At 30.9% G+C, this 23,125-nt stretch overlaps 3 protein-coding genes across 3 annotated transcripts; 1 reads left to right on the top strand and 2 right to left on the bottom strand.

Moving 5' to 3' along the window:
- Positions 1–1,704: 1,704 nt before the first annotated feature.
- Positions 1,705–6,083, bottom strand: LOC143049323 (lactadherin-like). Its single transcript, XM_076222996.1, has 9 exons — positions 5,916–6,083; positions 5,593–5,659; positions 4,863–4,952; positions 4,482–4,583; positions 4,067–4,256; positions 3,361–3,480; positions 2,908–3,075; positions 2,348–2,478; positions 1,705–1,888 (listed from the first exon to the last, which is right to left on the bottom strand). Exons 1-9 carry the CDS (start codon positions 5,978–5,980, stop codon positions 1,748–1,750), a joined length of 1,074 nt encoding a protein of 357 aa, XP_076079111.1. The 5' UTR covers positions 5,981–6,083; the 3' UTR covers positions 1,705–1,747.
- Positions 6,084–9,374: 3,291 nt separating this feature from the next.
- Positions 9,375–15,133, bottom strand: LOC143048313 (uncharacterized). The gene is made up of 9 exons (XM_076221935.1): positions 14,989–15,133; positions 14,016–14,082; positions 13,508–13,594; positions 12,581–12,682; positions 11,844–12,033; positions 10,896–11,012; positions 10,483–10,647; positions 9,975–10,105; positions 9,375–9,529 (listed from the first exon to the last, which is right to left on the bottom strand). Exons 1-9 carry the CDS (start codon positions 15,042–15,044, stop codon positions 9,395–9,397), a joined length of 1,050 nt encoding a protein of 349 aa, XP_076078050.1. The 5' UTR covers positions 15,045–15,133; the 3' UTR covers positions 9,375–9,394.
- A 181-nt stretch (positions 15,134–15,314) lies between these two features.
- Positions 15,315–22,923, top strand: LOC143048312 (uncharacterized). Its single transcript, XM_076221934.1, has 9 exons — positions 15,315–15,471; positions 15,740–15,806; positions 18,001–18,087; positions 18,964–19,065; positions 19,602–19,791; positions 20,126–20,239; positions 21,444–21,601; positions 22,214–22,360; positions 22,732–22,923. Exons 1-9 carry the CDS (start codon positions 15,416–15,418, stop codon positions 22,873–22,875), a joined length of 1,065 nt encoding a protein of 354 aa, XP_076078049.1. The 5' UTR covers positions 15,315–15,415; the 3' UTR covers positions 22,876–22,923.
- Positions 22,924–23,125: the final 202 nt, after the last annotated feature.

Genomic DNA, 23,125 nt, shown 5'->3' with positions numbered 1-23,125 from the left:
ACTTTTGTTTATTGTTTTTATTAGCCTTACCTAAATGGCGTATAGTCTTACGAAGCATTTGACGGACTGAAAAAATAACACAAATATATAGCATATATAATATATGTATATAATTGATTAATTACCTCAGAAGGCATAATAAGTAGATTATCACAGTCGAAACTGGTTTAATTAAAAAGATTTTTATAGATAATGAAACAAATATTTTGTGCTTCAGAAAAATGGATGACAATTAGGTAAGGCTAATTTTTGTTTTCATTTAATAGAAAAGTACTAAGAATATGGCAAGTATGCAAGTACAAAAATGGTCCTCGTTTAGTACCTTCTATATTTTTCTCTACAACAACTTCCATGCATATGTATGCATCATACTTTTCATATACCTAGTATTTATGAATTTTTGATTTAGATTGTTTCTAATATGGCGGAATATGCGCTATTATTTCTTAATGTTGCAGTCATCCTTTGTATAAGTATATCGTAAGAAAATTTATTACCCCATCAATTTGATTTCTTGGTTTTCGGACGTTTGGCCAAACTATTAAAGAACACAAAACCATGTTTGCCAATGAACTCCACGTTAGAATGTGCTTAACTTCATAACACACAAAGCATCTTTTCTCTAGTCTTATATAGCATTGAATGTTTTAAGGATGTCATGTTGTTATAATGCAAAATTAAATTGGTGTTGTTTATAGTTATTTTCTGAGATATCGACCATGAAGTAGCTAAGCATTTTATAGTATGTATGGACTATACAACAATTTACACAATCAAAATGGTGTGCATTTGTTCCAAAGTCCTGATTTAAATAGAATACCACACGATATTTCTTTTTAATTCTAAACATGAAGAGATCATGACGCCATATTTTTTTTTAATTTTAAAGTTTTAACAGTCTTAATCACAAATCTGATGTAAGGTGACACATGCGTTTCGCCCGACGATTATTGCCATATATCAACACTTCCTTAAAAATTGCCTCTTCTCTCATTCCCATATTTTGTGACATTCCTAGTTCTTAGAGTTTTCTTGTTTTTGAAATAGTTCGTATTTCCCCATTTCCAAATTTCTTGAAGCTGGAACGTTTTCGTGATTAATTCATGATCACTTAATTCCATAATTACGATTATCTGTTTTCCGAGTTACGATTATTATCCCGAATTTTTCAAAGGCAATTTTCAAAGCGCTTAGACAATTTCAGTGCATTTTACGATTCAAATATGATGTAATGGAATAGAAAAACCTTGCAGCTGAGTAACTATTGACACAAACATGCTACATTTGAGAAAAATGACCGTAAATATTTTACCAATATCTGCCGTCGCCATATTGGGATAGTCGTAGTTCCAGTTACGGTTATCAGTTTAATACCAGTGATATACATACAACTTCTCTGTGATGGATCTTTATATACGATGTCTCTGTTGAATGTTTGACTTTGCCACCCTTATATGGATTGACTGTAACTGAAAATGGACGCCAAATATATTTGTGGTGCGTATTAAAACTTAGTCCAACCCTCTTCTTTCATTTCAAGATATACCAAGCCTCAACTGTGAAAGTCTATCTTCCACCTTTCCAATGCACATCTTTTGCAGAGATATTTTCTTAAAGCAAACTTAATGGTAGTTATTTTTCAGATGTATTCTGGGTATTTTCTATTGTATTCCTAGCAATTGAAATAAAACAAAAGTAAATACATAAATACACAATGTCTTTATATAGTTATATTGAAATAATACAATTACAAAACACATCCGTATAGTTCAACTTTCATACAAGGAACATATTTAGCATTGTATGAATATGGGTGAAATCTAATAAATCTGGCAGTAGTAACATCCTGTAAGCTAGAATACAGTCTTCCATGTCGACCGGGGAAAACCTGAAAAAAAACCGTTCTTTTAAATTATACAATCTTTACCAGGAGTATACAAAACTGTTTATACTGATGGTTAAACTAGACAACATTTGCAAAATTATGTACAACTTCAACAGTTTTAAAAAATACATGTTTAAACTCGACTTATCATGATGTACTGTGAATTCATTATTCTTCCTGTATACCATTGTTTGTGGATAGAGGAAACTTTATATTTTCGTGGATATCTGATTTCGTGGTTTTATTAAGCTCTGCATACAAGCTTATAGAACATTTGTACCTTATTGAACATTTAAATTCGTTGTTCACCTGTAACCACAAAATTAACAAAAATGAGTATACCACGAATAATTGAGAAATCCATAATATTTGACAAACGTGTTTTCTAGATAAATGTAAATTATTTCGTATCAATACAGAATAGCCACAGTATCAAAAGTCTGAAAGAAAATGTATGCTTACGATTGGTGAGGTCCCATTTTTAATAAATTGAAAATGTTGACCGTCCGTGCTAACCGATAATTGGAATGATTCTGTCAGATACTGAGTGCTGTATCCGAACATAGTAACACCAGCTATCTTAGAACGGTTACCTTGGGAAAAAATAAATATCTTAAAATAATAGCAATACTCTTAAAGTAACTTTGAAATAATGTATTTTTTATTTCTTATATGATAAAATTTTCCATTAAGTTGTCATACTTATGCAAGAATCAGAATCATTTTCATCGTTTTCAATTGATGCTTATCTTTACTTATATTATTGCATATGTTGATATGCTATTGAATTCTCTTTATTCGGTGCAGTGCAAGTTGAACGTTTACTAACGAAAAAGAAATCTGAACAATGTCATTAAGTGTACCGGAAGAAAAAAATGTACAACTGAAAAAAAGTAAAACAAAAGATTTCATTTTTGTAAAAACTTAAAGTATGCTGTTTGCACTAAGATTCATTTTAAAACATATTTCATAAAATGAATAGGATCAATAAATGAAATAATAAAAGCGATAAAAATATTTACCTAGATCAACCTGAAGCCAGGAATTCGCATTTTCTCCACACCAACCCTTTTCTTCACTGTCAAGACGAGCTTCAGTAGCATTCGACATTTCGTGTGAAAGATATGCCGACAGCTGAGCATCTGGGATTTTCGAATGAAGAGAAATACCTACTTCGCTCTGTCTACAATCTAAAATGAAATCAATACGTACAAATTTATTTGCTTGTCTGAATGTTTTAATTTTATTTGGTGTTTGGAGAATTTGTAGTTTTTATAGATGTATAATGTAATAAACAAACAACCATATTCCATACCTTACCTTTTAAAGGATTTCTCAAAGCTACAACAGTCAATTAAGTTAACAGTATATGATATTGATGAGAGTAGAAGGGTTGATTCTTGCATTGTTTGATAGACAAATATGTCAAAACTGTAATATTATTGAAGGTTAACGGAATAAAATTTACAGTGTACCTGTGCTGCAGTCTTTTCCACCGTAGAAATCGGCACACACGCATTCGTATCCTTTACCGACATTTGTCTCGTTACATAAAGCACCATTATGGCAAGGTTCGTATTGACAATGCTGTAACTCTGTTAATAGCATTTATATAAATATATAAATAAACATAAATAAATATAACTAGTTTTTGCAAAACATACACAGCATTCATATTTTATCTAAAAGCTAACACAACCTCGTGCAATATGTGAAGAGTTTAAAATGTTGTTGAGACACTTGTCTTTTGTTATAGTCAGTATTTCAACTTCTAATAATAAGTATAAAGAATAACATTTACAACATTCCAAAATCTAAATAAATTGAAACTAGACAGTATAATAGTCCATCAAAACTACTAACACCCCCTGAAGATGTGTTTTTTTTTCCATTTCTTTTCTTCTTGATGTATACCCCACATCTCCTTTAATTCTTAAAAATAATAATAGTCATAGCTTAAAATACTTGGCCCAGTGAAATGCTTCAAGTTTGTTTTGTCACAACGAAACAAATATGTCAGGAACCTTGTAGATGGCCGGCTTTTTTTACATTCTGATATTTTTCTTAAGCAATTAAGTTGTGATGTTTTCCCTTTCTAGAAATGACAATGGCCAAACTTAAGATATTTTACGATAACCTGCTTTATGTTTGTTTTGTCACAAAGACAAAATACGGCCTCACCGATAGTTTCCATTTTGAAAACTGCATCTTCAAACCTTCCTCGAGATCCAGTCGCACGAATAGTAAAGCTATATTGCGCATCAACGTCTGGTGCGATGCCATATATCCTACTTCGATCTGATTCAAGATGTATTCCTGGAGGGAAATCTCCAGCGACAAGGCTAAATTTTATTCTTCCTCCAGATGGTTCCTGTAAAAAATATCATGGCAGCTTCATAGCAATTTAAGACAATTGGAATTTGAAATCCTTAAAGAAAATATCATGGTAATTTAAGACAGAAAGAATTTGAAATCATTAACAAAAATATCATGGCAGCTTCATAGCAATTTAGGACAATTGGAATTTGAAATCTATTTACTGTGCTATTTGAGTATTTTTCACTTTAGAAACAAAAGCATGAAGTAAAATGCTAACCTTAACTTTCAACTGTATATCAACCTCTCTACCGCCTTCATACGTTCCAACAAAACCTACATGTGAATGGTTTATCCAAATCGGTGGTAAACTGTACACAATCTGAAATAGTAAATGGGAAATGAGTAATTCATTGTAATGGTATTTCAATGTTGACGAAACGTTCAAAATACGAATTGGATCTTTAAATACGTTGTGCACAAAATGATACTATCTAGAATTAAAGGCTTATTTGCGAACTTTGTAACAATGTTTGAGTGATAAAGTTTTTCATATAAATGAAAAAAAGAGAGAGGGAAAAAGAAAAAATCTGCCATTGAGTCATTTAAAAAGAATCTCTATAGTATACTATTAACACATAAATTAGATCCCTGCACAAACCTTAACTATCTCTAATAAATCGATGCCTTCAAAATAAACAGTCCCTGTTCCATTTCCTGGATTGATGTGGATATCTCCATTTAGTCCGGACTGAAATGACAAAATCAGAGGTTTTACATACACCAATAATCAAACACATTGAAATATTAATTAACCTTACTGTATAATGTTTGCTTGAAATTTATTGTGAACCATGACGACAGGCTGAAATACACAGCTGCGACATGAGCGCATTATACGCCCATCGCTTTTCGAGGAATACTGTTCCATAATTCCTCCATGTCATATCAGAAATGTATATATATAAAAAAAGCTAAACGGATGTTATTCTAATAGATTATAGTTCTAATAAGTAACCAAAAAATCATGAAAATTGCTTAGAGCTAATAAGAAGTATTTTTGATTTATGGTTAGAAAACTTGAAAATCTCCATTTTTAATGAATAATATCACATAACTTGGAAACATAAAATATTTTTTTTTTATATAAAAATCGACAGAGAGCACATGTCAACTCACAAAAGTTTCATGCAAATTGGTGAAATCGTTTTTGAGTTATTATACGACACATTGACGACACACGGACAGACGGGCGACAGGACAATGGTATACTACATGTATAATATTAATACGTCCCCGTAATCACGCGTGTAAAAAACCCAGAAAGTATCTATGTAGCAGTATAAAGTGTAATTTTACTGTATTCCTGAAGTTAGCAGTATAGTATTTACCTCAGCTGTTAAATTTCCCTTTTCTTGTGCAGCTACTGTTATACTCGGAAAGTTCATTTGCAATACCCTAAAATCATAAGATAACTTGTAAGTAAAAGTAAATCAAAAAGAAATTTTATTTTTTATTTTTGAGAACAATTGTGCCGCATTGATCCGACAAAGTGAATTCAAATTAATGGTTTTACAAATGTAGCAGATATATTTTCAACATTTACTTCACTACATAACATATCCTATTTTGTATTCAATAGTTTTATCGATAATATATTGATCTTTATACCAAATTCTGTGAAAATGATTGTTAAAAAAATAAAAATACTCACTCTCCTTTTGATCCTGTAGTTATCCATATTTGTCGTAGAAAAACAAATATCCAACACAAAATCATTGTTAAATGGTAAACAACACGAACCTTTGACGATTCTAAATTAAATTCTTTCGTTACTGACTCGATGTTAGCTTTATGTCAAATTGATGATAAGAAATGAAGTAAAACTGTTAACTGTTAAATCTGCATATAGTTGATAATTGTACAATATTTATATCAAATCTTATTGAAAGACTTACATTCGTCAAAAAAAGAATAATTTTTAACTTTGATATGATAACTCTTATAGTGTTAATAATTCTATCTTAAAGGTAAATCTTCATTGAAATGATTGGAACTTGATATAACATTGAAAACTCGCTCGCCGGTTCAGTTTGGTTGCATTTTGGTCCGTAATTTTACTTGGAAGGATACTTGATATAATATTTGTTCTACCATAGCTACTGAAACTGGATCAGTTTTGTCATATGCACAAGTTACTAAAAATTAAATCACTTTTATTGGCACTTTTAAACAAGGTGCTGTGTTTTTATATATTCTAGGGTTATTAAGTGATCAATAAAATGAAAGTCATTTGAACATAATTCTAATCACATATTCGTCGTCAGATTTTCTATATTCATCTTACAGGTATACAGTTTAAAACAAATGGTAACTGACATATATAGAGTAAAATAACAAAAATACTGAACTCCGACGTCCCTATTCAAATCGCAAAATCAAAAGCTCAAACACATCCAACGAATGGATAACAACTGTCATATTCCTTACTTGGTACAGTCCTTTTTTATGTACAAAATGGTGGATTGAACCTGGTTTTATAGCTAGCTAAAACTTTCATTTGTATGACAGTCGCATCAAATTCAATTATACTGACAACGATGCGTGAACAGAAATAACAGTCATAAAAGGTAAAAATATCAAAAATAACGGCACAGCAGTCAACATTGTTATGGTTTATCCGAAATAAAGACCCGAGGGATTAATCATAGTTCTAGAAAAAAAAATTTATTCATTGAAAGAAAATTAAAAAAAATGTTATGTATCGTGTCGGTAAGGACGCACTGATGTGAGGCTGTGCGGATTGTCTGTATTAGATCTTCCTATTGTTATTATGAAGATAACCCAATCACAAACTAAAAAACAACTAGCATTAAATAGCGTTTTGCTGTTGAATACACTTTTCTTCTTTTTTTTTTTAAATTGAGATCTTTGTAAAGTTTGTTTTGCGTTTATATTTTGTGTTTAACAACATTTGAACGTTTATTCATTCACACTTACCACACACATCCTCATACTTATAATAATTCACATATACTTCATAACACGTTAATGAGTGTTCTAAAACTATTTTGTATACTTTATATATTCTCGCAATATAACGATAAACCAACTAGCTTCATCAGGTGCATACAGGCATCCAGGTAACACCAATGCTATTTCGACCAAAGACATATAATCATGTTAGTTAAATAGCATGAAGCCGTCAAGATTTATTCCTTTGTCTTTTTACCATATGTTTTTTTTTTTTTTTTTTTTTTTTATCTTTTTCATGAGGTTTAAGAGTTGGTAGCACATGCATACACAATCTTTTTCGTTCTGCTTTTAACTATCTTTGGTTAACATGTATTATTTGAAAAGTGAAATTTTATAAAGAATGTTAGCAGTTCTTTCTTATTATAAATTGATCGATGATTATATAGACTGATATTAAATTCATTTCTGCATTAGCCAACATATTTGAGCTTGCAACATCCTCAAGTAATTATATAATTATTTTTTTCGTTTTACAGTTGGTTATTACATAGACGTTTTATCAATGCTTAATTACTGAGCTGGCTAGAATGTTTTCAGTATTGGCGATGTTACAGCACTTACAAATGCCTCCATCTGCATTGTTTGTAACAGCCTATTTTAGAGGTTTCTTTTTTTTCCTATTCTTTGGGAGTAACTTGTATATCTTTGAGATATTTTGGATCTTGGATAGCATTAACAGGATTTGATGGACGCAGGTCTGATAGGGAAAATCATTTTCAATAAGTAGCCAGTAAATTGTGGACAGCAGATCGTGATGGACCTTATGCCTTACTGCAAGCTTTAGTGGTATATTGTTTTTATATCCTCTTGATTGAAGATGTTTTCTGAGTTGTTCCTAATAATTTAAGGGTTTGGATTCCGTGGCGCAAATAAGCTTGAGTCTGTTGGCCTGATTGCTATGAATGTTCTTTAGTGTTTCATGTAACGATAGATGATAAACTGGTGTTCAGTTTTTTGTGTGGAGATCACTTGTCATGACCTCGGTGATAAAAAAATAAAATAAATGTATATGAGTACGGAAGATGGTCTATACAATATATCAGACACCAAATGATTTATAGTATACAATAATACGACGAAGATAAGGGTAAAAGTCTTATTATATAACACGTCTTGTTTTTTATGAAACATTTGTCTTCATTACGGTATATTTGATTAAATGTTGTTCATTTATGCTTTGTTAAATTAATTTAGAAAGTTGCAATTATATTATTGTCGGTTATATATTTTAATTTAAAAAAAAAATTATAGTCAGTTCATTTCGGAGTGATGTTTAAACTCTCTCTCTTAGAACTGAACTGGAGTTTTGAACTTAGAGAGATTGGGAGTTTCAGAAATGATTCACAAAGTTGAACGGGGATTTATCTCTTACATCACTCAAAGCCATGGAGTTCATCAGCAGGGGAAAATTAAAATGAAACGCACGCACAGATTCAAAGGTTCAACTGTCTGGAACGGCATTTTAGGTGATATAAAAAATATGGTCCAATAAGATTACATTTCCAAAACAAAGAAATAAAAACTACTGGTTGTCAGAAAATGATTGTTAAATTGCATAAATGAAGAACAAAGATTGAAGACCATTGAGGAATGATAATTCCGAAAAATTTAGCCAACACAGCTATAAGGGAATCTAAAACCATCTTTAATATCTTCCAAGATATTGTCACCGCGTTCAATAATTCACCAAATTAGGGTTATACAAGGTTTCAAGTTGCAACTTATTTTATACGAAAGTGTAACGAAATGTTATAATAGTATAATGTACGAATGGCGTTGAAAATATCTGATTCATTTCTTCGTGCTACCAAAATCACTAAAGTGGAAGCTAATGGATGAATATCAAAATAGAATCATATTAAGTGACACAAGGATTCGTTTTGATTTTCATGCCCTAAGGTTTGGGATCTTTAACTCATTGTTGAAATATTTGAGTGAAAAGAGAGTTTTCATAGTTTTTATCGAAATTTGTGATCCTAATGCATTGCCCAACCATTGCACACATTGTATCATCTCTCAACAAATAAAAATATTATCCATTATTTTAAACATGTAAAAGTTTAACTAAGATAATATTCAACTGTCGTATAGATACATATAATTAATGAATTGCAATTAGAAAAGTAACAATAATAAGTCTCAGTGCTGCAGTTTTATTTAGCATCCATAAAGTTCGACTTTCATGCAGGGATAGTATCCACTTTTGTATCCCTTAGGATGATATCGTACAAATCTCGCAAGTATCGGACTAGGTAAACTGTTTGTGTAAGTGCTTTGTCCGCCGCTGAATGTCTGAAACATAAAATGTTTGAAAGTTGAAAGTTGAAAGTTGAAAGTTGAAATTTCAATTTTATTTCTGTACCGACTGCATTCTTTTAATATAAGATTATTTAATATGTGGCTTAATCCAGATCGTTTGAAGATTCTTTTAAAAGAAAGAATTCTCGATTTGTTTCATTGCAAAGACATTTTAAAGCATAGTTCGTATATGGTCAGATCATATGTTTTCGTACGTCATATAAAATCGTATAATGCATCCTTTTTCAATGAACATTATGACGTTACAATATAAAAAAAAGATGTTGTATGATTGCCAACGAAACAACTTAACTCTACACAAGTGACCGAATGACACATTTTTAATACTGGTAGCACAAAACCGATGAGATAAAGGTATACAAAAAGTTAATCGATTCAATTAAACGCATTATTAATTTCAAAAAATCAAAGTAATTACATGAAGACCACTTGTGTCATTGACGTAGTTGAAGTGCACTCCATCTAAACTGACAGACAAAGTATAGCCATTTGTGTAAAAGTTGCTGTTTATGTACTGATAAAGTGTTTTGTACACTGTCTTTGGTTCTCCTGAAAAATATTTTAAGAACATTATACAGCAGTTGGATATATCAACACTTACATTTATATTTAATATTAATTATTTCTTTGTTTTTGTTGTGATAAATAAGTGTATTCTTTTTCAATCCCCTTCTATCATATATTCTTTGTAGTATGTGTCTAAATAACATTGATTCTTTATTCATTACGCATATGACAGAAATCTTTGTGGTATCAGCTATCTTATTATCTCAAAAGAATTTCAAGTCATTGCTTTCGACATGAAATACAGTAACTCCCTGCATCAGATAAATATGTTTTCCTTAAAAATAAAAATTTATTTTTGACATTTGCAAAGTAATTTCAACATATATTTTATTTGTAATATTAATTTTTCATTAATTTACCCAAGTCGACCTGTAACCAAGAGTTGTCATTTGTTCCACACCAATAACTACTCCCTGAATATCTTCCATTCGATGCGAGTTTAGTCGACTGTGACAAGTAAGCTGACATTTGAGCATCGGGTATTTTATTTTTATATCGTACACCAAAGGCATTACTTCTGCAATCTGTTGAAAGAAAGCAATTTATACGGAGTTTTACTCAGTTGGTCATAAATTATGATTTATAACAATATAGGGACAACTCTGTCGAAATGCTAGGGGCGCAATTGGAGCCAATAGGAATACCAATGAGCATTTACAAAATTTTTCAAAAAAAAAATAGCACTAATTTATAAAGAAAAATTTCCTTTCTGTTTATTTTGTAATATCATGTATGAAAAAGGTAAACAAGAATGCGCTATATAATAACTAACCTATTTCACAGCTATGTCCACTGTAAGGTTCAGGACAAACACATGTATAAGTGTTGTTGCTGTTATCTATGCATGAACCATGGTGCTGACACGGACTAGACTTACAGTTGTCATGTGCTACAATAAAAAAGGTTGTGGTCATTCATTTGATCGAAAGCATATTCTTTTTTCTTTGGTTTTAAAATTTTGATCATTTATTTCTTAAGATCAGCATTAAATTCATTGTTACTTAAATACTTTTTAGAGATAACTTGATAAAATGAATTGGAAAAGAGGAAACGAATGATACCAGATAACATCCAAATTCAAATTATTGTTTATAATTAATTTTATGACTTCAGTTATACTAATGATTCATAAGAATTAAACTAAAGAATTGTTTGATTTATACGCTTTTTTTTGTCCATTTGAATTCAATAAAATATTTTTATTTTTCATTTTGTCACAACCCAATACAGATTATGTCAAAGCAAAAAAAAAACAAAAAAAAAAAAGAAACCCCAATTAATCCCAAAACAACACACATATCAACTTTTGATGCTAATTTAACAAAAATAACAATTGATATTCATTATAAAAAAAGATTGTATGGTCTATAGTATATGTTTATCTATATGTGAGGGCTACACGTCCGTGAAAAACCCCCACATCTATTTGAAATATATAATAAAGTGTATATATGGGTTTTTCAATATCACACCCTGAGACACCCATATAATCCTTATGATTTTGAAAAAGGCCATCACATATTCTCTATTAATTTTACTGATTCAATTGATGACTATACAACTAAAACATGTAAAATGAAAAACAATCACTTTTCATGAAAGCACATAGATGCAACATAGAGTTTTGCTAATTTGAGATGTTGTTAATTTGAACAGATTTGATGATCTTATCGTAAGTTTGAGTTTTTTTCTGACCAACAACATTTCTTAGATGACTTACAAAGAACTTCCATTTTGAATACCGAGTCAGCATATTTCGTTTGATTGTTTATGGCTCTAATGGTAAATGTGTAGAAACGTTCAATATCAGGAACTACTCCATTTATATAACCACCCGTCACATCAAGAGTAATACCAGTTGGCAAGTCTCCGGCAACCAATTTGTATTCTAATGGTCCATTTTCCGGATCCTGCAAATAAATCATCAACCGATTATGTGTAGTAAATTATAACTATACATATTCGTCATCACTCGTTTTTACTCACCCATAAAGTAAAATAACACAAATACCGAACTCCCATAAAAATCAAAACGGAAATTCCGTAAACAAATGGCAAATTAATCAAAAGCTCAAACACACAAAACGAGTGTTAACAACTGTCATATACAGGCATCTTTTTTTTTTATGAAGAAAATTGTGGATTAAACCTGTTTTCATAGCTAGATAAATTCTCACTTGTATGACAGTCGCATTCAATTTCATTTTATTTACAACTACGTGTTAACAAAACAAACAGACGTAATAGGTAAAAATGTCAAAAATAAGGGTACAGCACCCAGCACTGTGTCATTTTTGTAATCATTATATAACAATCAAAGAAACACAAAAAGACAAATAGACAAAGGATCTCCCATTATGCTTGATGTTTTCCAAAATCTATATATATTTAATACTTTTTGAAAATTAAATGTATTTGAATGCACATTAAGAATATGAAAATATTAACAATACTTACTCTTGCCTCTAATTTAACATGGATTCGTTGTCCTCCCTCAAATGTTCCAAAGAATCCGTTATGCGCATGAGGTAGCCACACTGGAGGTAATGTTTTTGCCATCTGTTAAAAATGTTATTTAAAAATGTAATGTAAAAGGATGTGATATTTGTGAGAACATGGAATGTCAGACTTACAATTTATTTTTAAAATTTAAAGCATGTGAGCATCAACTTTGTTAATATTGTAAGTGCGATACATGAATACAAAGTGGCAATTTATTCACTAAATGTGGTGTTTACAGTAGAAATTTACCCTAATATGATTAACACAAGATTCGTTGAATGCTAAAACCCACAATTATGACTCAATTTGAGAACGTTAAATACAATACAGAGTCAATCACGTTGAAATAAAGATACGATGGTAAATATTGGTGCATTGTTTTATTATATTAGATAGAAGTTCTTTAAAATTAGTCAAAATTAATTAAAAGTGCAACGGAAATTGCAATATGTATTAGACAACACATGTTAACTAGGGAACTAGTATATGTAAATATGGTGATCAGAATTCTTCAATCCAGGAGAAAAAGTTTTGTTAAAGAAATGGCATGTACGGGCTTTTGACTGAACGGGATTTCAAATAAATATGTAATTAGTTATGTTTAATCGAAAAAGGGACAATAAATCCAACGCCTCGTGTAGGGTATGTGTCTTGATCTAGTGCCCTTGTAACAAATCTTTGATGTGTCCATAAATGGCAAAGGTTTTATTTAAAATTCTCTCCTATTCCTGTGGTAATTGAAATTCTAGTTTTGTAAGTCGACCTTCGTTATCGTAAAGACAATTGAATTAATTTTAATTTTTATTCATTAATAGGACTATGCATGACAAATTTGCAACTAGATGTTGATTACATATCAATTAACCAAATAGATATCTTTACCTTAATGATCTCTAAAATATCTTCTCCATCAAATACAACTTTACCGCCTGGTCCAGGTTCCAGATACAAATCTCTTGCAAGGCCAGACTACAATATAAGTTGATATTAATTTATCAAGTGTTATATGGTATTTATTTATATAGTACTTGTTGTATACCAATTATTACAAGACACATGCAGGATGTTATACAAGTTTTTGAATGATGAATGCATTTTGCAACGATATTTGACAATCGTTTTAATTTGATTATTTGATATTCATTTGATGATGCTAGTAGTTTTCATCTTTACTTTTTTCTAAGGTAACAAATGTTTTTATTGCAAAAGATAACATTGTATATTGATTTCGGGATATTCAAGTTTTAAATATTCTTTTCTTTTATTTTACTTGACTCTTTTTATTACTTGAAAAAAAGGATGAGACTTTTGAAAGAAAATTGCACTGAAACTCGTGCACCCTTTACGAATTATTATGTCATATAATATAATACATTGTTACAATTTGTACCTGGAGCGTCATATTTCCTGAATTCTGTGCCTTTACTGTCAAATGTGGTACATTGATATCCAACACCCTAAATCATAAAACCGAATTGACAATATCGTTTACAAAAGGCACGTATTTTAAAAAGAGTCAAAAGATAAACAACAGTATACAAAAAAACAACATAGAAAAAATAAATGGTGTATGCAGTAACAAGTCACACACCTATAGATATACTCATTTAAGTTTGTTATATCTTATTTCAAAATATGTAGAATAAAAACAAATAGCTTCAACATCATAATTGGTTACAGTTGAGAAGAAGAACAAAAAAAACTTTGTTGTATTTTTACAGATGAATAACGGCTAAACTTCAGATCATTCAAGTTTTTACCAAGTCAGGCTATGGTAGTAATGTTTTCATTGTTGTTGTTGTTGTCATTTAGAAACACTACCTCCCCCACCCCACCCCCATAAAAGATGAAAGTCAAAAGATGTATTAATACGTGAATATTAGTATTTGAGAGGCAAAATGAGTAGAAGGCATTAATGGCAAAACCAACCATTGTTAACTTTGCCTGAAGGAGTTGGAACCAAAGCATCTAAATTAGTTTTCTACATTTACCAATATATTAATGAAGCAGTGTTGTTAATCATGTCAATACCGAACAAACTTATTTTTTAGTGGATGAATACTCTTGGGAACTAGAATCGAGAAGCAGCGGTATTGACACAGTGCACATGAGAATAACAATTAAAAAATTTGGTTTGCTCACTTTTACCGATCATGATTGCTTAAACACAGCAAATTAAAAAATAAGAATGTATAATTACTTTGAAACATTATCAAAAGAGACCTAAAAGAATAAATAATTCCACCTAAGGTCGACTTTGCCCATGATAACCTTTGTTAGTTTCATAAACGTGCACATTATATGTCATAATAGTTCGTTATAATAAATTGAATATATGTTTAACGTATAATTTTTGAACTCACCCATTATCAGCTGCACTTTTTGAAAAGAATATCAGAAAAACATACAATATCTTCATTTTAGAAACATAATATTTTATGAAAATATGAAAGACATCTTAAATTGGGGACATCATTCAGTTGCTAGGGAGGGATGAACAATAATAGCTTTTAAGTTGTGTAAATAAAGATAATACCATAAATATATTAATTGATACAGCACAGCTTTTATCGTGACATATCAAGGACCATCTAATTCTGTCAACGCTCCGTTGTATAAAACTACACCAGCTTCCTTGTTGCTTCTGGAATTCGGTTTGCATCAGATAAGAATTTGCAACTGTTAAAACTGTCAGTCATGTATCCGAACCGCCTTAGATTTTAATAAATATGCAAATTAGATGATTTTGATGGATCTTATGTGGAAGGTACACGAAAGCTAACAGAAAAAATGGCGACAACAATATTTGTACTGCTTTTAGTTTTTCCAAGTTTGGTTTTCGGAAGGTGAGTTGTAATGTTAAAATTATATAATTAAATTCACATAAGTGGTCATATAAAGCATAATTTAGAAAATTACATCATTTACTTTTCTTCCACACATTTTAAATCTATTTACATTGTTTTGAAATATGATGTTTTTTTCCGAATATTATTCCACACTGCATCAACTTAAAATAGAGTCCTCGAGTTAAGAGTTTTTATTTATTATACAGATTAACTTAAATAACTATGATTATTTAATAAAGAAAAATGTTTTTCTCTGTCATTGCAGTTTTTTCCAAATAGACTATCCCAATGTTAATATATCCGCTGATCCAGGAGGCGATTTAACATTTGAGGTAAGGGGATACAATTATTGTTATTTAATAATATTACATGTTTTATGATATTTATTATATGATGAACATCTTTATTTACAGATCTCCTTAGTTATAAAATTAGTTATAAAAAAAAATCTGTCACTAAAAATTTAATCTCGTCAGGAAAGATTATGGAAAGAGTTTGCGACTATAGAAAAACCAATAGTCAGATTTAAACGAAAACCAAATATGACTGAAAAACCAGCGACAATCACTGAATTACAGGCTCCTGATTTGGGATAGGAACATACATAATTTGGCGAGGTTACGCAATTTTGTAAGCGGCCAATCCTCCCTTTTATATAGGACAGTGCTGTAACATCACAGCACAGAACCAAATGTAAAATTCAGTTCGGAAGCTTTAAATTGTATTGTTATACACTTTTCAATACTGGTAATAATCTTAGTACGAATTTTCGTGCAAAACAAAATTATATTAATTCTTTTCTTATTTACATGATTTAAAATGATGTCATGCATGAAGGAAATTAGGAAAAAATGTTATCTCCATATCATACGTATGCTCCCATACAGCATTTTCTAATTTACGTGATATATAATTCAGGATTTATTAATATTAGATGAATTTAAGTTTTAATATTGATGCTTCAAATTTTGGAACAAAGTTATGAATGCTATTATGATATTGTTAATTGCAAAGTTTTGGATTACAATGAAATTAACAATATAGTTTTCAACCATTGAAATTTCATGCCCACCTAGGGCCATTAGTTTTTTCGGTATCTGCGTCCGTCCGTTCGTCCGTCTGTCCCGCTTCAGTTAAAAGTTTTGTTCAAGGTAGTTTTTGCTGAAGTTGAAGTCCGATCAACTTGAAACTTAGTGCACATGTTCTCTATGCGATCTTTCTTATTTGTATCCAAATTAGAGTTTTGACCCTAATTTCAAGGTACATAGAACATGATAGTGCGAATGGGGATCCATATAATATGGACACATTCGTGTTTATTCGTATTTTGCAAAATTAGGCCACCATCACCTTTTCATAAGGCTAACCCAGGGGTAACCCCAACCATAGGCAATAGATGATGTTTGTTATCTCGAATACGATCGAGAATACTATCTTAAACCATGTATTTTCTTTGTTAGATATGTTTATATTCAATGAATAATATATAGGATTAGTACCAAAGGAGTCTTCCGCGCTTCTGCTATTTTCATATGATGCAATATCTTGCAAATAGTTAATGTTATCACTCATAAACATTAAAGTTTATTATTTGTCATGTCAAAACGAATTGATTAATATACCTTTACCATTTGAACTATTTTTATTACTGGAAAACAATTGAAATTCACACATAAGTTCTTGTTTGAACTGTAAAGATACATTGTACGATGCTTAGGATATTATAAAGATAATGCCCACCCGCTGTTATTTGAGTATGTTACATAAATATCACAATACCATTTGAGTTACCCATCCTTTAACCACATTTTTCCAAATTTGACATAAAAAACTTGAATTCAATAAGATATAGAATTGGTGCCCAGATGTCAACCCTATCCCCTGCCATGTGAAAATGATAGAATATCAGCCAAACAGTTAGATCTCATTCCCATAATAAAACTGAGAAGGCATATAGAGACTGTGTCAAAGAGACAACAACCCGACCAAAGAGCCAAAAATAGCCAACGGTCACCAATTGGTCATCAACGCAGCGAAAAATCCCGCAATAGGAGGCAGACTTACTAGTTAAGTGAAAAATGGAAGTCACACTAACCTTCAAAAAAATATAAATGAACTTATGAAATTACTAGTCTAATGTTAACCAATGCCAGAGTTTCCAGACGTCGGACATATTCGTATGTTAACACGAATAAAAGATACATGTAAATAGGGTTATTCCTAGTAGGTTATTTAACTCCCTGTCATTTGACATTGATAAACATATTTGGAAATGGTTGAGATCCCATCTTACAGAATATATTATGTTCTTGTTTGTATCTCCTTGTATCTATGTTGAGTTTATTTGTCATGTCAAAACCAATTGAATGATACACATAAAAAGTCTTTAGGGTCATAACAACCCCTGATATTTGAGACTGACCAAACCACCTAACATTGCGATCCCTACCTTGAACAGTATAATTTCTGATATAAGATCTAATATTGTTTAAAGGAATGTTTAGCTTGTTGTTTGATTTATTACAGGCGGGAACAGCAGGTGATGTCATATTAGAACCAGGACAAGGTGGAACCGTTTACATATCTGGAACAGATTTAAGAAAATTCATTCAGGTACACAGCAGTTAAATTTTAGCGTTTGTATTATTACTATTATTGCTAAAGGTGTGGTAACCTGTACTTTAATAGTTCAACAAGAGGTAACATCATAAAGTTGCACATACCGTTAAGCATAATTGCAGCCATCGTGAAAAGATTTAAACTTTTAAGGACTGAGAAACGACACATTTTTATTAGAAATTTGTTTTGTGTCGCTTATAAGTATCTGTTACTAGGAACTTGGTACATCCCCCAATCAAATGAATACTAATTAGGGTTTATTCCCGTTTACATGTAAAATTATCTCAAAAGTAAATATGTACAATTTCTAAGTACAAATGAACTATGTATATGGCGATATATACTAAATGTTGCTTATGGCGCGTCTCCTTTAAGTAACTAATACGAAGTGATGGCGTGTTTTTGCTCTATTATTCCGTTCTTTAGAGGCAGCCGAATAACAATCATACATAAAGGGGACTTTGGAAAAATGCTAACTCCTTATCTGGACGATGTAAATGTATGTAGTTAAAACATTTTTTCTCTCTAGAAACCTAAAAGACCATTTCATAAAGTATGGACAAAAAAGTTTTAGTTGTTTAATTTTGTATTTGAAATGGGAAAGCGTGTATATTGCTAAGAGCAAATTTGACAAATACGAATATGCGTGTATTGTATCCGTTTTACTGTTAGAAGTTATATATGCAGATATGTTCAGTAAAATACTAAACAGTAATTCTCATAAATCTTTTGAGAAGTAAACAAAAAACAGTATTTTGGTTTTTGACGAATACAATAATATGCAGTGGTTAATTTTACCAAGAAAATAAGACTTAAGACAAGTTCATCATATTAAACTTTTATATACAGCTAAATTAAATATATTTGCAGAAAGTGAAAAGCTTGCCACCAGTTTGGACAAAGCAGTCCGTACACGGCACTCTTGGGACATTTCTCTCTGGATCGGTGGTATCTGTCTCGGTTCAAGCTTTAGTGAGTAAATTTAGCAAATTTGAAATAAAAAATCAGTCAAAGTAAAATTACAAAAAATGCGAACTTCGAGGAAATTTCTAAACAGAAAGTCCCGAATCAAATGTCAAAATTAAAAGCTCAAACACATCAAACAAATGGATATCAACTGTAAAATTTGAAATTCTCTGTTCATTCACTTTTTATAAGCATGGTATTTGATGTTTTAACACGCGTTTTTCTTGATTACTAGATGAAATAATGTAAATACATATTTTCTTAACAAATTTTAGTCTTAGTAACTGCAGCAAAACACAAAATTAACAAACAAGAACTACCTAAGGTTAATCCCTTCACAAAATCTGTCTTACTTAGTATGTTAATTGTTTGAATTACAATAATGTAAGAAAACTTTGCTGCATAATCCTTTGTTATTAATACTGATACAATACATTCGACAATTACAAACAAGTAACACTGTGAGGATATATTAAAGGAGAGGTGAACCAATATAAATACGTGAAAGGAACTACTATTAGATGTTTTATGATTTATTGCAGGATCCAGATGGTGGAAATATCACGTATCAATTGGTATCTGGTCATTTACCACCAGGAACAAATCTTAATGCTAAAACAGGCAGAATAACTGGTCGGGCACCCGATGTGGATGCAACGTACACATTTACCATCCGGGCAACTGATCACCATGGGAAGTATGCAGATGGAAGTTTTTCTATTGATATTCGAGGTATGCAAATAACATTAGATTAAGATAAACGATAAAAGGGTGACTCACTTTATTAGTTCAACAATAAGGCTTGTTCGATTTGCTCACCTGCACCCCTTAATGTAGAAGTTTTATTGTTTACCAGTTCAGAGAAAATTAAGCTTCTTGATACGCCGGTTCAGGGTCACAATTTGAGGTGTTTCAACTTTGAAGTCTTGTTTGTTGGAACAGTTTTCGAGACTAAACCATAATAAAAAAATGTAAAGGCTATACCAGAAGAAATAAAGCAGATATATTTCTAAAGTAAATTACAATTAGAACACAATAATAGTAGGTTATTGTATATTTTTTTCAGAACGAGACCAATGCTTAAGTCATCCCTGTCAACATGGAGGTTCATGTACAGACGGTTTTAATGGGTTTAACTGCACATGCTTACAGGATTATGGTGGATCATTATGTGAAACAAGTAAGAAAGACAATTCACAATGATAAATGCTAACATAATGTTGATTGCATTGTATGCATACAAAAGACCATGATTACTGAACCAAAAATCTCTAAACAAGATACTAGTATATAAAAGACGCTTTGTAAATGAAAAATACATATAATAGCTGTAGAAACAACACCACTTACTAATATCAACTGCTTTCAATGTTACATTTGGAAACTTTAAGCATTCTTTGCAATTATACCTTGAGTTCAAATAAAGTGACACTCAACCCATGTTAATCTATGCATAATTCTGACATTGCTGAAAACATCAACATATCTTAAATTGCATATTATAACGTACTAGTTCCCGAAAGTTTGATTGTACAATACAGACACTTCGGGTCTAACAAACAGGTTATTTATGTTCTTCCACTTTAAAAAAAAAAAACATTATGCATACGGGTATGAGTTTATTTGCAACCACTGGGTCGATGCCACTGCTGGTGAAGATTTATTTACCCGAGGGTATCACCAGCCCAGTAGTCAGCACTTCAGTGTTGACTTGAGTGATCATTGATATGTTCATAAAAATAAATTAACTGTTAACACTTTGAATTTATGAAAAACTAAGGCTTTTCTACCTCAGGAATAGATTACCTTAGCTGTATTTGGCAAACTTTTAGGAATTTTTGGTCCTCAATGCTCTTCAACTTCGTACTTTATTTGGCCTTTTATACATTTTTTGATTCGAGCGTCACTGATGAGTCATTTGAAGACGAAACGCACGTCTGGCGTAAATGTGAAATGTTATTCCTGGTATCTATTATAAGTTTATCTGTAGTGATCTAAGTCCCTTAGCTTTTATTTGATACCAAAACATACCTAAATATTTGGCAAAATTAAACCTCTTCGTAAGAACTATTTTGTTGATATATATATATTACTGTTCTTTATGACCGGGCCCGAATACGTAGTCCTATACCTATTATCTTCAATTATTGTGTATAAACAAAATTTATAATTGGAAAGCATATTTATAAGAGTTTTTCATATGTAGTTAACTTTTTGAGAGAAACTGAAATGAAAATGAGAAAAGATGACGGCTCACACATTTATCCAAAGTATCCTCACTTAAAGTTCTTATTTTTTTTAATCTTTTGATTTTTAAAAACATTGTTAGTAAAACAAATTAATATATTGAATACATTTTTATATTTTATCCATATATCTATCAGATTGTCCAACTAACCCCTTCGGTATTGCGAATAGTAAAAAGACTATTCCAGATGCGCAGATGTCAGCCCATTATACGCTAAGTACAAAAAATGCAGCTGATGGACGATTACAGGGCAGTTCCGGATGGATAGGGGCTGGAGTTGGGTCATGGCTACAGGTCTGTGGACGGAACGTCAATCCGCTTATTTCATTATCAAATTATATGTTTTCGCTGCAGTAGTGTAATTGAAACGATACTGTAAATAGGTATATTCACAGCAGACCCCTCTTTTCAATCTTATTGAAATGCAAATGTCAGTAGATATACATTGTGAGTGACTAAGGGCTCAATCTTTGTAAATCCAATAAAGATCCAAATTTTAATTGTATCAATGTTTCCGAGATTAATATACACGGGAAAACATGCACCTACTAGTGAGAAGATAGAATATTTGTAAACATTCAAAGCCTACACAGAACATCCTAATTAATTGAGTACAGCTGTGTTAAATAATATTTCTATAAATATGTGAACTAAAACAACAGTTTATTTTTTTTTTGGTACAAAATATACATTATATGATATATAAAATAAATAATTTCAGATTTTGTATAAACAAATACACTTTTCCATTTCATCAATATATCTTTTACTCACGATTGTGCATATTACTTACAAAATAAAATCGCAGGTGAAAATGAAAGAAGAGTTTATTAGATTTTTCTCCAACAAGCTAGTTGATTATTAGTGTTTAAATAGTAGTTATATAAAACCCTTATATCTTTACAGGTAGATCTTGGTGAAATAAAGAAAGTTTACACAGTAGCCACTCAGGGTTACAGATCATCTTCCTATTACACATTGACTTATACAGTACAGTACAGTGCAGATGGAAACAATTTCAAATATATTGAAGACTCGACAGGAGGCCACAAGGTGCTGCATTTTTTCATAGATTGATATCCTATACGACAAATAATCCTTTATCTCACGTTTTATTGAGATGTTTAGTAATGCACATGTCCTCCCTCTTCTTTATTTGTTTGTCTTGTTTTCTGTTGATAATTAGAGTATCTCTTGTTCAAATCTAATAAATTATTTATCTCCCAAAAAATAGGTGTGGTTTGTGAAACAGCTGAACTTACTATTGTGAATAGCAATTAGCAAAGTGCAACCACACGGCTCTATTTAGGGGACAAATAAAGGAAATTTTCTATTGTGAATTGCAATTATTGGAGAAATTATCGAATTGAAATGTGGAATAGTTAATATGATTGTATAATTTCTATTATTCATATTTATTTTAGGCTTTTGCTGGCAGTGTTAACTACGATACAGTTGTAAAGCATTATCTCACATCACCAGTAAGTGCCAGATTTGTAAGGTTTTTACCCTTATCATGGCACAGTGGAGGAAATCCTGGACTAAGAGTGGAGATTTATGGATGCTAAGAATTGATGTAAACACACGATTACATAAATGTTTGTTTTAAAAAGTAATCATCATTTTATTATGCTTGTTTTTTCTCTCCTGTATTAAGTGCGACTTTAGAAATCAAAAATACAGTATGAAAACATTGAGACAGTATAAAATATGTTAACTCATTTTAGCTTACACTTTATGGAATATTTGTGTTACTAAGATAAAATATGTTGTGTTGTAATGACGCGTTAAATGTGAATGAGTAATGCTTCAATAGAA

This window comes from Mytilus galloprovincialis, chromosome 10 (genome assembly GCF_965363235.1).
Source record: "Mytilus galloprovincialis chromosome 10, xbMytGall1.hap1.1, whole genome shotgun sequence".
Classification (NCBI taxonomy): domain Eukaryota; kingdom Metazoa; phylum Mollusca; class Bivalvia; order Mytilida; family Mytilidae; genus Mytilus; species Mytilus galloprovincialis.
Note: the sequence above shows the minus strand (reverse complement) of the source record. Positions and strands in the feature narration are given on the sequence as shown.

What these genes read in the sequence shown, in the direction of transcription:
- LOC143049323 (XM_076222996.1), bottom strand. Translation starts at nt 5,980, where the DNA reads ATGATTTTGTGTTGGATATTTGTTTTTCTACGACAAATATGGATAACT. An exon ending in ATTTATTAGAGATAGTTAAG is followed by an intron (nt 4,584 to 4,862) that starts GTTTGTGCAGGG and finishes TTACTATTTCAG; the next exon opens with ATTGTGTACAGTTTACCACC. An exon ending in ATATACAGTTGAAAGTTAAG is followed by an intron (nt 4,257 to 4,481) that starts GTTAGCATTTTA and finishes TATTTTTTACAG; the next exon opens with GAACCATCTGGAGGAAGAAT.
- LOC143048313 (XM_076221935.1), bottom strand. Translation starts at nt 15,044, where the DNA reads ATGAAGATATTGTATGTTTTTCTGATATTCTTTTCAAAAAGTGCAGCT. An exon ending in AAAAGTGCAGCTGATAATGG is followed by an intron (nt 14,083 to 14,988) that starts GTGAGTTCAAAA and finishes TTTATGATTTAG; the next exon opens with GGTGTTGGATATCAATGTAC. An exon ending in ATGTTAAATTAGAGGCAAGA is followed by an intron (nt 12,034 to 12,580) that starts GTAAGTATTGTT and finishes ATTTATTTGCAG; the next exon opens with GATCCGGAAAATGGACCATT.
- LOC143048312 (XM_076221934.1), top strand. Translation starts at nt 15,416, where the DNA reads ATGGCGACAACAATATTTGTACTGCTTTTAGTTTTTCCAAGTTTGGTT. An exon ending in ATTTAAGAAAATTCATTCAG is followed by an intron (nt 18,088 to 18,963) that starts GTACACAGCAGT and finishes ATATATTTGCAG; the next exon opens with AAAGTGAAAAGCTTGCCACC. An exon ending in TTTTTCTATTGATATTCGAG is followed by an intron (nt 19,792 to 20,125) that starts GTATGCAAATAA and finishes TATTTTTTTCAG; the next exon opens with AACGAGACCAATGCTTAAGT.